Source organism: Pteronotus mesoamericanus, unplaced genomic scaffold, assembly GCF_021234165.1.
Source record: "Pteronotus mesoamericanus isolate MK-2021 breed Mesoamerican mustached bat unplaced genomic scaffold, CSHL_Meso_final contig_269, whole genome shotgun sequence".
Classification (NCBI taxonomy): Eukaryota; Metazoa; Chordata; class Mammalia; order Chiroptera; family Mormoopidae; genus Pteronotus; species Pteronotus mesoamericanus.
The window spans coordinates 370216-384188 of NW_026555114.1; the positions used below are offsets into that span (position 1 = coordinate 370216).

Below are 13973 nucleotides of genomic sequence, written 5' to 3' on the forward strand. Positions count from 1 at the left end.
CAGGTGTCCAGCAACAGAAAGGATAAACAAATTGTTATATTCTTACCATGGGATACATTACACAGTAACAAAAAGGAACGAACTATATAACATGAGTAAATCTCAAAAACATGCTAAGTAAAAACAAAACAAAAAACCCCCCAAAACATAGGTATATACAGTATGAACCCATGTATATGTAGTTGTAGAATATGCAAAACTGATCTATGGTAATAAAAAATCAGAACAGTGATTATTTCATAGGTGGGGAATGGAGCAGAGATTTTTAAAAAACCTTTTATGAACTGATTGGGGAAATGCAAAAAGTGACTTGAATTACTTTTAAATTTTCAAAAGATCTAATAAGGCATTTATAGATAAAATTATATAATGTCTAGAAGATTTCCTTCAAAGTAATCTTAACAGTTGGTGATTTAGAGTAATGGGCCATGAGTTGATCGTTTTAAGAGCTAATAACAAGTATATGGGAGTTTACTATATACTATGTACGCTAGTTGGTTACAGGGGTGGCTGTCAATGAACTTCACCTGCAATTCACATCCTTGTGTGGTTCCTTCTCATTTAAGATGGGCTGGACCTGTGACTTGCTTACGAAGTCCTAGCACCTTCCACTTTTGCACTCTTAAGATTCCTAGGCCACATCAGAAATCTAGCCTCTCTGCTGGAAAGACCATGTGGAAAGGTAACATGGAGAAGGAGAGGATTTAAGATTACTGGAGAAGAACCAACGCCTCAGGCAGTTAAGATGTTCTAGCTAATTCCCCACCAGTCCAAGCCACCCTCCTGAGGTGCCAGAGTGTGTGAAAAAAAACCCATTGGACTTCTAGCTCCAGCACTGGAACTGAACGTTATCCTAACTCTGTCCAATCCTACCTGAATTCCTGGCCTACGAACCTGTGGGAGATAGTATGGTTGCTATTTTAAGCCACAAAAGTTTGCAGTCGCTGTTAGAGAGCAAAAGATATAACTGAGACACCATTCTATTTTAGTATATGCTTGAAATTTTCTACAGTGTTTTTTAAAAAGTGACATAAGAGGTCTTTTGAGTACCTAGGCATTTAGAAATGGTTATCTTTTGTTAATGACAAAAAATACTGTGGTGATTTGTGAGATTACACTAATAAGCAATACATGTTTATCTGAGCACGTACTATAACTATGCTTAGCACATAAGGTGCAATGAAACCACAGAGGGAAATTTATGGGATTATGTTTATGTTAAATTCATATAATCACTCTATCTGGCCAGTGCCATAAATACATGTAAATATGACAACTCATAGTTGAAGAGCCTATGTTATTTCCAAAACTGTATTTCAGAATATTAATTAGCCCTCATCAACTTTACTGTGAGAGGAACAAGAAAGACTTTTTACACCAAAAATAAATTAATAGACATAACACAGTTTTTCTTGAAGTTTTATCAATGTTACTCAATTCTTATACCCAACCTCAACCCTACTGAACCAAAATCTCTAACAGCAGGGCTTAGGAATTTACATTTTTAAGAAGCACCCCCAGGTAATCCTTCTGCACTAAAGTTTAAGAATCACTGGTATAAAGGGTGTGGCAGAAAATGGTGCCTTGATTTGTTCAAGGTTCTAAGAATTATAAGACAAAAATAGACATAGGACTCAGAAATCTTAATGCACCACCCACTACAGCATGAGTAACGTCCAAAAATACAGCACTGTGAGATGACAAAAGCAGTGGAAGCCATGTAGAGTTTCTGAGGCTTCACATGCAAAATAAATAAATAAAATTAAAAAAGAATAAATCTAGTTTTTAGTGGCTTCATGTGTAGAAAGCCATCACCGGGTCATCATTCCTACTGAAGGAGATTCCTTTTTTCCTTATCTGGGAATAGATAAGTCTGGCAGAAAAAAAGAGAAAATATTACTAACCTCCAAAAGCTCCCCAAAATAAAAAATAGAATTTTAAAATGTGTTTGTATGGGCGTTGAATGTGTGAGAAAGGGTGATGTAATCAGAAGAATTAAGTGGCCTTGGAGTGAAATTTAGTACCTTCAGCATTATGCAAAAAATACTGCCCAGAACAGCTAGAGCTAATGGTCAGCTTCTCTACAGTGGCTAACCACCAATCTATTGAACCTATACTTAGTTATCCTTTAAGTAATTATTTTCACAATTCAAATGAATAAATGTGTATTATGCCTCTAGGCATTCTTGTGTGAATTTGGGAAAAATAAAGCAGTTTTCTGAAAAATCTGATAACTCTGATGAAGTGCACTCAAAGCCATAGCTACTGCACCCACACTTTACTCATTTTACAATTAACAAAAGGGGAAATATGTATTGATAGGAAAAGATATTCCACATGTTATCAGAGCAAGGACAATTAAAATGGGTTACCACGATACACCTATTAGAATGACCAAAGTCTAGAAGAGATACCACCAAATGCTGGCCAGAATGTGGAGCCACAGAAACTCTTATTCATTTTTGGCAGTAATGCAAAATGACACAGCCACTATGGAAGAGTTTGGCAGTTTCTTAAAAAACTAAACATACTCTTCCCATGCAATTAAAAAATTGAGTTTGTTGGTATTTACCCAAAGGAGCTGAAAACATGTCCACACAAAAACCTGCACATGGATGTTTACAACAGCTTTATTCATAATTGCCAAACTTTGGAAGCAACCCAAGATGTTCTTCAGTAGGTGAATAGATAAACTGGTACATCCAGATAATGGAGTATTATTCAGAGCAAAAAGAAATGAGCTATCAGGCCATAAAAAGACATGGAGGAAACTTAAATACATACTACTAAGTGAAAGCAGCCAATATGAAAAGGCTATGTACTGTATGATTCCAATTCTATGACATTCTGAAAAAAACTATGGAGGCCATAAAAAGATCAGTGATTGCCAGGGGAGAAGCAGAGGGATGGACAAATAGGCAGAACACAGAGGATTGTTAGGGCCATGAAACTACTCTGTATGATACTATAAAATGGTGGGTACATGACATTATATATTTGTATAAATGCTCAGAACATACAACACCAAGAGTGAATTCTAATGTAAACATGGACTTTGGGTGATAATGAAGTATCAATGTAGGTTCATCAGTTATAATAAATGTACCACTCTGGTGGAGAAGTTGATAACAAGGGAGTCTAAATGCTTGTGAGGGGCAGGGAACATATGGGAAATCTCTGTATTTTCTACTCAATTTTGTTGTGAACCTGTAACTGCTCTTAAAAACAAAGCCTACTGTTAAAAAAAATTGTATTCCAAATCTTATAATTACTGAAGAAAGCATTTAGAAGACAAGTATTTAGAGAGAGGTGGGGTAAGGATAGCCAGTTGGCTGCCAATAACTCTTATTAAGGAACATGTTTTGATTAACTCATTGTGGACCAGGATTTGATTCTTCGCATTGTAAACCCAGAAATTCATCTTAACGGACTCCACAAATAATCGGACTCATAGAGATGCTGATTCACCCTTTCTAAACTATTAAGAGACTGAGGTAAATATACTATAGTGCTGTGGTATGCATAATTTTAAAGATGACCTCTTTTATCCCCAGGATTCCTGTCCCCTGATTATTCAAACACTAACTACACATTCATGCGAATGGACTCTGTTGATGGGACTAAGGTACTAATCTATTGATTTTAGAATAGGAAGAGTAGCTTTCATTTCCAGGTGGGCCCAATGTAGTCACATGGGCCCTTAAAAGTAGAAGAGGGAGGCATTATTACTGTCAAGCATTAACAGATGCCCCAGCAGCACTCTTGCTTGTAAGAAAAACTAGATGGTGAACTAAAAGTTATGCTCTGGTAACTGACAAAACTATCTTAACTAAGGTATATATACCTGCCAAGCAGACCAGATATTTACTTTGGTTTACTAAAGTGCCCATTTCTCTGTCTAGAGCTTGGAAGTTTGCTACCAACATCTGCCTCTTATTCCTTCCATAGAGCTGGTAATATAATTTATCAAATTACAGCCAAGCCTTACTCTGGCCTACAAGCCAGTCTGTCTCTTCAAAGTGATTTTATGTATTGTATCATTCACTCTACGTTCATTTTAAGCTTAACTTTTAAAAGGTACCTAACTTTCCCATGGAAGGGGGATAGAGTATCAGACATAAACATCACCACTAACCCCATGAACCACATGTATTTTCATGTGGTATTTTCCATCAGTCAAAACACATTGACAACACATCTACTGTATGTTTATCAATGAATCTAAAAAGCAACGTAACTCTTACATCAATAAATCTCAAAAAGTGTTTTTCTTCCTTCTAAGTTTAAAACAAAAATCTGAGTATATAAAATGATTTTTGGACTTAAATGCCTCAGTAGATCCATAAAACTCTAAAAAACTTATTGGGTAACGATTATCTAATTCAAAAGAGGAGGAAAGAAAAGGGAAAGAGATTCTTGGTGGCGGAGGAAAAAAAAGCTAATTCCCATTGTAAGACTGGAAAAATAAACATTATTTCCTACAACTTCATCATTACCATTATTTCATAAGTATGATCATTTTGATGTTTCTTGTACTCAAATCCTCGAGTGAAACACTGCAAAAAAGAGGAAAATTAAGTTATCAAAAAGCTACCTTTTCAAATGCTTTCTTAAAGAATAGAAGATAGTTTGGGGGTACTCTACTCTTATGCTGAGCTGTTAAGACTTCATTTGATCTTATCTGCATCCCCAATAGGATGGTTCATGATCACAGCTTTTCTGTGATCCTCATAGGGAATAAACAACAATCTGAAAAAGAGACTTTTTCCTAGGACAGAAACTCCTGAGATAAAAGCATAAGCCCTGGAATCAGATTGTCTATAGTTGAATTCTGGATCCATGCTTACTTATTTCAGCAATTGTAAGACATATTTTTTCATATTTTAAAACTCTGAAATGAGGACTCATAATAAAAAGTATATTATAACTCCCATCAGTCATTTTTAATTTCTGAAATTGGGATGCTTCTTATAATCAATAGTGCCTTGGATCCAATAACTATGGCATTTGTTGTGTGACCTAGGGCAAATTACTTAACCTTGTCTTCACCTGAGTTTCTTCTATGAAATGGGAACTCTAACTGTACTTACTTTATTGGGTTGTAGTGATGACTTAAGAGTTAATTCATGTACAATACTCAAAATAGTGCCTGGCACAGAGTAAGCACTTAAACTTAGTATTATTATTATCATCATCATCAACAAGATGGTTTGTACCTTTGTTTGTCAGCAGCCCAAAGATCATTCTTCAATAACACAATAAACAGCATTACAGGTGCTATCAAAAGGAGTAAGCCTCCCCTTCTGTATACTGCAGTCTCAACACTTAACACCACGGGCAAAAAAACAGTATTAAGCATTGGGTTGATATAGAGATGGGAAATATGGGCACACCTCATTTTACTGTGCTTCACTTTTTTGTGCTTCTCAGATGTGCTTTTTACAAACTGGGGGCAAGACCCTCCAATAGCAAAAAAGATGATGACTGGCTTTATTGTGATACTTGCTTTGTAATAGGGTCTAGAACCAGACTCACAGTATCTGAGATATGCCTGTATTCAACAGTCTAACTCATCCATCTGCTTTTGTTCCCCAACTTTTCACTGGTAATACGTGTACTGTAAGGCTGACTGGAAGGAATGGATTTAATAAGGTATGGTCCTTCTGAGCAACCGATAGTCATTCCTGAATTTATTATATCCATAAAACTAGCCTAGGAGAGGCCCTGAATGAGTTACCTGTAAGCAGAGGAAAAAAGGAGGTGGCCCACATTCTGCACACTTGATATAAGGCTCCATGAGGTAGGAGGAGCAGCCTCGGCAAGGTGGCTTATCAGAGGGATCACCTAGAACAAAAAGAAAAATATACTACCTTCAAAAAAACTTTATGATTATCTTAAGAGCATGTGGGTGAAAATCTGCAAATGACTATACAGGTAGTGAGCTGTGCTAAAAAGTTCATGGAGACAAGAGGAGGCCATTCCAAGTAAGAAAACACAAAAATTATTTTCCTTTTTATTCCAGGGCAGCTTTGTTCCTCCCTATAGTGTATCCACTACTTCAAACAGCATCTAAGCAGATGTAGCCCCTGCAAAGAAATTTACAAACACAGGTTTTAACTGCAAGTTTTATAATACCCACAACTTATTTTTCCAGGGGAAAATAATGTCACATACCTACACAACACATAATTATTTGTAGATAAAGAAAATCTGACAAAATATTAACGATTGCTCAATCTAGGTAGTGGGCAACAAGTAATCATTGTACTGTTTTTTCAACTCTTCTGTAAGTTTGAAATTTTTCAAAATAAAACGTTGGGGGAAAAAATTCCTTTAAATATCTCTTGTGATACACTACTTTAAATATGAGTTGGGATTTAAACCCAGAAAAGCTTCCTCCCTTTCTCACACAGTTAGCAAAGAACATAGGAGACCTCCTGCCAGTTCCCATGACTCTGAAATATTAAGGTGAGGGTACAAACCAAACTCTTAGTCATAAAAATGCAGCTATGGATGCACCAAACTCTGCCTCCCTAGAGTCAGGGCAACCTAGCAGAGTAGTTCTCTGTGATCAATAGCAAAAGTCTAAGAAAAAACAGGCTTTGTAGGCAGATGTAAGGATTTTACCTGTTTAGCCTGGGGCAGGATTTCCCACATTCTGTAATAGCATTTTCCTTCCTAAAACCCCTCCTGCAAGTAGTGATTATTGTTCTTTTCATGTGTTTCTAAATGAAGACCAGGAGGAAAATGACAGGAAAGAAATGTAATCCTTCTGGCAAAAAGCTTCAAAATAAATACAAGGAACAGCAACTACCCCACTTTTCCCATTTAAAATTTTGACACAGGAAGAACAAAAATTGTTTTATGCTAAATGCTAGACGCCAATTTTTACCAAATTATTTTCCTCCTATTATATCATCCTTTTATATTAATGATGTAAGCCTGTTTTTCTTTCCTCAAACGTTCCTCAGGAAAAAAAAAAAAAAAAAGCCACTGACCAAAGTAATGGCTTAAAAGCACTTATGTCAAGAATTATTTTGTAAAAAATCCAATTTATAGTTTTAAAAATTTTAGACACTGAAAGTATATTATCCTCTAGTAATATTTGATTTCCAACCTTTCTTCTATGTGTATGTGTGTTTATTTTAATAGAAGTGAGATACTATACATGATGTTTTATAGCTTGTTTTTTTCCCTGAACATATTTTGTCAGCATCTTTCATGACGGTATACATAGAGCTTCCTCATTCTTTATAATGGATGAATAATATTCCTGCACAACTTTCAAATGTCCCAGCAGATGTTCAAGTAGGTAAAAACCTGTTCATAATTACATGACCTAATACCCAATTCCATATTACATATAAAAATGTTTTTAATATTTAACATATATTGAATTTTTCAGGAAGGAAACTGCATGTACTTTCACAGGAGATTGTATCTTGTTTTGTTCAGAACTTTATAAAGAGTTATTCAAGCTTGTAGTATTTCTAAGTCACTAACACAACACACATGAATTATTCATCATTCATGTGTTTGTAAGATGCAGTGATTCAACATATGTGTGCAAGCATCTGACTATTTAATTCATTGTCTTCTACTGTAATCACATCTAAACACATAGAAATACATATTTTATTACAAATTTCATTATTTCATTATAAATTACTTCTCTTTTACTTATTCTTTGTATTATAGTTAGACCACTACTTGTTTTTATTTCTTTGAAATCATGGTTGTAGATACGTTTATCATCTATGTATTTTATTTCCAAATAGTGAAAGGGGTTTTAAAAGTATAAAAAGAAATCACTGGGTCTCATAGGTTGAGAACAACTAATTTAAATAGTTCCTTACTGGTGGACATTCATGCTGTTTCTAATTCCTTACTATTATAAAGAATGCTGAGATCAATGTTCTTTTATATAATTTTCCACATTTTGTTCCTCAGGATATGTATTTTCCTAGAACTAAAACTGTTGCATGTACAGATGGTTTTTGATACATATAGTCAAAGTGTCCTTCACAAAGGTATTCCAGAACTTTTGTAAAACCTACAAGTAGGGAAACGCTTTTTTTTTACTATTAATTAAAATCTAAGGGCAATAAAAGGTTAATAAATTTGAGTGTATAAACAAAGCCAACAAACAAAAACACGAGAACCAAAGTAAAAAAAAGGCTAATAAACTGGAAGAAAATTTTTGCTAACATACCATGAAGGGCTAAAATCCCTAATATTACAAAAAGCTTTTAAAAATTGAGAAGAATAAAAAGACCAAAAATTCTACTGCAAAAACCATAAGGAGATATTTAGAAAAAAGATATAAAAATGACCCTTAAATATATGAAAAGATACTCAACTTCACTCAAAATTAAGAGAAATCTACACTGAGCTATTACTTCTTACCTAATCAATGGGCAAAAATTCAAAAGCCTGATAATATCCTTTCTTAGTAAGGCTGTGGGGAGATAGTCATTCTCACACATTGTTGATAGGAATGCAAAATGGCACAATTCTTGTAGAGGAGAATTTAGCTGTATCTAAATAAAATTAATGCATCCATTTATTTTTTGACCCAGTAATTCCACTTCTAGGAATTTATCATGAATATACATAGCCTACAATACAAAAATATATATGCCCAAGGTTATGCATTTGAACTTCATTTGCAATTGCAAAATACCACTTAGCTATCTAAGCATTGGAGTAGCTGAACAAACTGTGGTACACCCAAATGATGGAGTCGCATGCAACTATAAAAAAAGAATGAGAACAATCTCTATAAACTAATATACTATTTCCAGGAGATATTATTATGTGAAACAAACCAAAGTGAAAAAGAGCATATATGGTATTCTATCTTCCCTGTGAGAAATTAGGAAGGGGGGGAATAAAAGGAAAGATAAACTTAAAAACAATAAAGTTAATACCTACAAAGGATTAGGGGAAGGAGAATGGAATGGAGTAGAAAATATACAGGAAGAAGTGCTCCTTCTCTAAATATGTCTTTTTGTGTAGTTTTGATTTTTAGAAGCATATTCATATTCTACAAATTTAAAAAAAAATTGAAATATGGGAAGGGAAAACTGAGAGCAGAATGAACAGATGAACCCAGTATTTAAAAAGAATACTATAACCACACTGAAGAGGAATAAAAAGAAGAACCAATCCAAGTAACTTACAAACATTTAACAGTATACCTTCAGTCTTGGGTGAAGAAGGGGAGAATTACAAACAAATCCCAAACTTGTTGAAGTAGGTTTGTTTTATGTAGTGATATGTGCAGAGCAATTCTGAAATAATTTTGGATGTATTAAAAGACAGAATAGACCTGTCAGGGTAGCTCAGTTGGTGAGAGCATCATCTGGATACACCAAGATGGCATGTTCAATCCCTGGTCAGGGCACACACAAAAATCAACCAATGAATGCATAACAAAGAGGAACAACGAAAATCAATCTCTCTCTCTCTTTCTCTCAAATCAATAAAAAAAAAAAAAAAAAAGAAGGACAGAGCAAATGAGTAAATATGCTAATGTTGGGAGCCAGAGTTCTTATTGAGGAAAGGACGTACAAATAAAGAACAGGGGGGAATCAAGAAAAAGCCTATGAAGATGAATTAGAGGTATCCATGTAAACAAATGGTTTCTTTAAAAAAGGATCTGTATGAGTGAATATGTGTGTGTATATATAGGTATATGTGTATAGACCATATATGCACACATATTTCCTAGCTCTGTGGGCCAAAATACAAAGATACTCTATGAGCAATGAGCAATGACCAGATCTTGGTCTTTAATGTCATTCCTCTCTAAAAGGAACCAGGGCTCCTTTCAAGTTTGGGGTGGAAGTACAAGATGCACCTGGTACATGCCATGCCAAGAAGTTGGGAGATGCTCAAAAAAGTGATTGGGGGAGGGTATGTCAGAAGGATGCAGGAGCCAGCTTGAAGGGACTCACAATGGTCAAAATGGGACAATCTCAGAACCAAAATAATAAACCACTGAAAAAATAAGAATTCATGTGGTCATACTTATAATAAACAAACATATACATTAAAAGACACAGGCAGTCTCTTCATTAGAGTAGAATACTAAGGGCCAACCAGTTAATGTGGACAGTGCTGGATGTGAGAGTGGGGGTGCAGGGAAATCATAATTTTTCAACTATCACAGTCAAGATTGGATCAGGCAAAAATCATCAATGGATGCTAAACCTAGGAAAGAATTTTGATGAGCAGAGTATTGTATCGCCTGAAAGCATCTCCCTGTGAGTTGCATATTACATATGCAAGGGAAAAAATAGAAATTATACAGCAGAGAACTGAGACACCTTGCCTGGGTTTTCAGATTTCACATCACCAGCCCTGGCTGGTATAGCTCAGTGGACTGATTGCTGACCTGCAGACCAAAAGGTTACCAGTTCGATTCCCAGTCAGGGCACATGCCTGGGTTGTGGGCCAGGTCCCTAGTTAGGGGCATTTAAAAGGCAACTGATTGCTGTTTCTCTCACACGTTGATGTTTCCCTTCCTCTCTTTCTCCCCCGACTCTACGCTCTCCAAAAATAGGTAAATAAAATATTTTTAAAAAATTTCTTATCACCAATGAGGTATAGAGCAAGACCAGACAAACCCCAAAAGAGAAACCCATATTTTAAAAAGTGGAGGGGGGGAGGGCTGTATTATTCAGATGTGTCAAAGTCATCAAGACAAAGGCTGTGCAAATGTTTCAGTTTAAAGGAGGATAAAGAGACATAGCAACTTAATACAAGACCTGACCCAACTTTATCATATACTGGAAGGAAAACACCATAAAGGACACTATTGAATAGGCTGACAAAAATAGAATACACATAGTAGGTTAGATAAAAGTATTTTATCAATGTTAAATTTATTAAAGTTGACAACTCTACTGAGGTTATATAATAAAACATCCCTATTCTTAGGAAATAAACACTAAAATACTTAGGAATAAAGGGCTATGATATTTAGCATGCCCTAGTATAATGTTTTGTTTATTTGTTCAATGTCATTTTGTTATAATGTTGATGAAAAAAATTGATTCCCAGTCAGGGCCACTGTCCATGTAGAATTTGCACATGCTCCCTACATCTGCATCAGTTTTTCCCTGGTGGCTCTGGTTTCCTCCTACATCCCAAAGATGTATACGTTAGGTGAACTGGAATGTCTAAATTCTCCCACTGTGAGTATGTGAGTATACTCTTCAATGGGAGTGGTATTCTTTCTAGGGTTGGTCCCTGCCTTGCACCCCGAGCTGCTGGGATAAGCTCTGGCTACTCTTGACCATGAACAGGAATAAGTAGGTTGGAAAGGGATGATTTAGTTTTTATTCATCTTTCTTAAATGTATGTATAGATCACATTTATTTCAATGTTTAGTATTAGAAGTATCTGGGGTCTTTAGTTAGAAGTTTAATGATATTTTTGTGACCAGAAATATGCCATAGGAATTTAACTCTTATTTATATCAACTAGCCTATGGTAACATCGGTTTTATTTCATTTTGTTTAAAGTTGCAGTTTCCAAGAATCTATCAATGACATTGAGGACTTACTGTATGTCTCTTATCCTCAAATGATTCAAAAAGAAAATCTGGGGTGCATATGTCTACCTATAAATATGTGTGTATATATATATATATATATAAATAAATCAGTGTATAATATATATATATTAATGGAGAAGAAAAGGGAAAGAGACAATGCACACAAATGGAGTAAAAAAATTAACAAAAGGTGTATGGGTTATTCTTTGTACTATTCTTAAGACCACCTTCCCACTTTCCTGTAAGTTTGAAACTATTTCCAAATAAAAAGTTTGAAGTTATTTTTAAAAAGGGGAGGGAGTGGTTTCAATTTTCACTCCCAGCATTGGGACAACTCTTTTAGGTGCAAAATGAGAGATTTGAACTGATGTGTGAAGACTCTGTTCTGTACCAAATGCATATAGAGAGTGTGATGAGAGAGTAAATTAGAGCCCCTTTAAGAAACTGCTTTAGAGAAAACAACACCCCAAAAGTAGCACTCTGATTCTTCTCATTGGCACACTACTAACATTTAACAACGGATTTCTATTTCTGCCAAATCTCTTATCTTGAGAATCAAAGGAAAAGCAGTATACATATATATATATATATTTTTTCTTCTCCATAGTGTGGCTGCCTGAATTTATTTCACACATATACTATAATTCTGTATACTATTATTATATGTGGTGTACTCTTAGAACACCAAGTTCTACCTAAAAGGGGGAGAAGGGTATTTCCTTTATTCTACCACTGATATTACTTCTTATCAAGGAATGACAAATATGTTATTCATTCTAAAGAGAAATCCAACTGCTTTTTAAAATCTAAATGCAGGTTAATTGTACTATGCCTGGTCCATCTGACCTTAGTTTTCTTATAAGACCTAGGGTGATATGTCTGTGTTATGTGTGCAGTGGGCAATCAATAAATATTGACTGATTTTATTTTGAGTTGATAATCTTATTCCTTTAGGATCAGATTCATAGGGCTTTAATTTCATAGTGCTTATTTTTCTACTTTGACCAAATTCCACTTCAGTTTGCTGTTACTATTCATCTGAGATTTGTTCACACAGTACTTACTGCTAAAGGAACCCAAACGGTCCATTCCTTAATTGGCAAAGACTTCTGCTTTGATCTTCGTCAATGCAGTGCCCTTAAAGGAGATTTCAGAACTGGCCAGCACAAATGTCAAAGCTTGATGAGCCCCTATGAACAAACAGAAGTGGCACATGGGTCAGGAAATAATTCAAAGGGACAAGATAAAGGGAAGACAGTGACATGCACTCAACTCTATTACACTTAGCTTTGTAACATTAAGCAAATATTTTCTTTCTATAAGCCTGTTTCCCTCTCTGTAAAATGGATATGATTATAATAGTATCTAACTTCCAGAGGTGCTGTGAGGATTAAATATCAAAATCCATATAAATAATGTATTGTGGTGCCTGGCCCATAGTAAGCCCTCTGCAAAAGCTACATGGCTCATATACAACATAAATAAACAACTGTTGATTTTCTCTGCCCAGCAGCACTTCTCTACTTAATCCCTTTCTTTGGGAAACTGACTCTCGGGCATTTCATATGGTTCAGAGGGGTTGCCAATTGCAATACTCCATCTTCTACCCCAGCTAAAGCAACTGGATCTCTTCTTAGAGAAATCTGAATCATGACTGAGACATACGAGGACAGATGGCAATTGGAGTGCAGTCATTCACCAGTCAAAACATTTGGTCCATAAGCTCTGGCTGTTGAGATCCCTAACCCCAAGGGTGGCCAAATTGCTTAGCTTTTCCCCTCATTTCTTTATCTTTCCAACAATACTTCAATATAAATGAGTTCAGTTACTAGAAACCAAAGAATCCTACCTATTACAATATATGTTTACTAATTTACTGTTTGAATAAATATTTAATACTTATGTCCAATGTGCAAAGTATTTTTCTTGAAGACAGAAATGAAGTATTTCACACTAAGCTAAGAAAACATCCTTCCTTCTTCTATACTCTCATAGTTTTTACCTACCTCTATTCTGGCATTTTTCACATTCTAATTCATGAGAATTATTTCTGCATGCATATTTTCTAATAAAATATAAAAGCAGGGACTACATCCAATACAAATTTGTAAGCCTTAAAGACACCAAGCACACAGAAATAACTCAAGTTAATTCATCTTTAGTTTTCCTGGAGTGACTTCTTTCATAGGATATTTTTAGCTTGGGGAATAACTCATCATTAAGTGTATCAACACTAGGAAAAACCTGGCTGTCAATGAACTTGTCTTTTTAGGGGTGGGCTGGGGTAGGGTCGGTGTCCCTCTGACCTAGTCTCGGGAAAAGTTAGTCTTTAAAAAAAATGCGTTTAGCAAGGGTTATACTCGATAATAAGATAATGACCAACATTTATTGAACTTTTCTCCTATGCCAG

At 35.2% G+C, this 13973-nt stretch overlaps 1 protein-coding gene across 1 annotated transcript in view; it reads right to left on the reverse strand.

The window, feature by feature from the left end:
* TADA2A (transcriptional adaptor 2A) overlaps positions 1 to 13973 on the reverse strand; it is a 45431-nt gene that overhangs the window by 30575 nt on the left and 883 nt on the right. The window contains exons 2-4 of the mRNA XM_054574837.1: positions 12628 to 12753; positions 5738 to 5844; positions 4497 to 4556 (exon numbers count right to left, since the gene is read on the reverse strand). Of these exons, the coding sequence (XP_054430812.1) occupies positions 4497 to 4556; positions 5738 to 5844; positions 12628 to 12652 (192 nt within the window). The 5' untranslated portion in view covers positions 12653 to 12753. The remainder of the gene's footprint in view (positions 1 to 4496; positions 4557 to 5737; positions 5845 to 12627; positions 12754 to 13973) is intronic.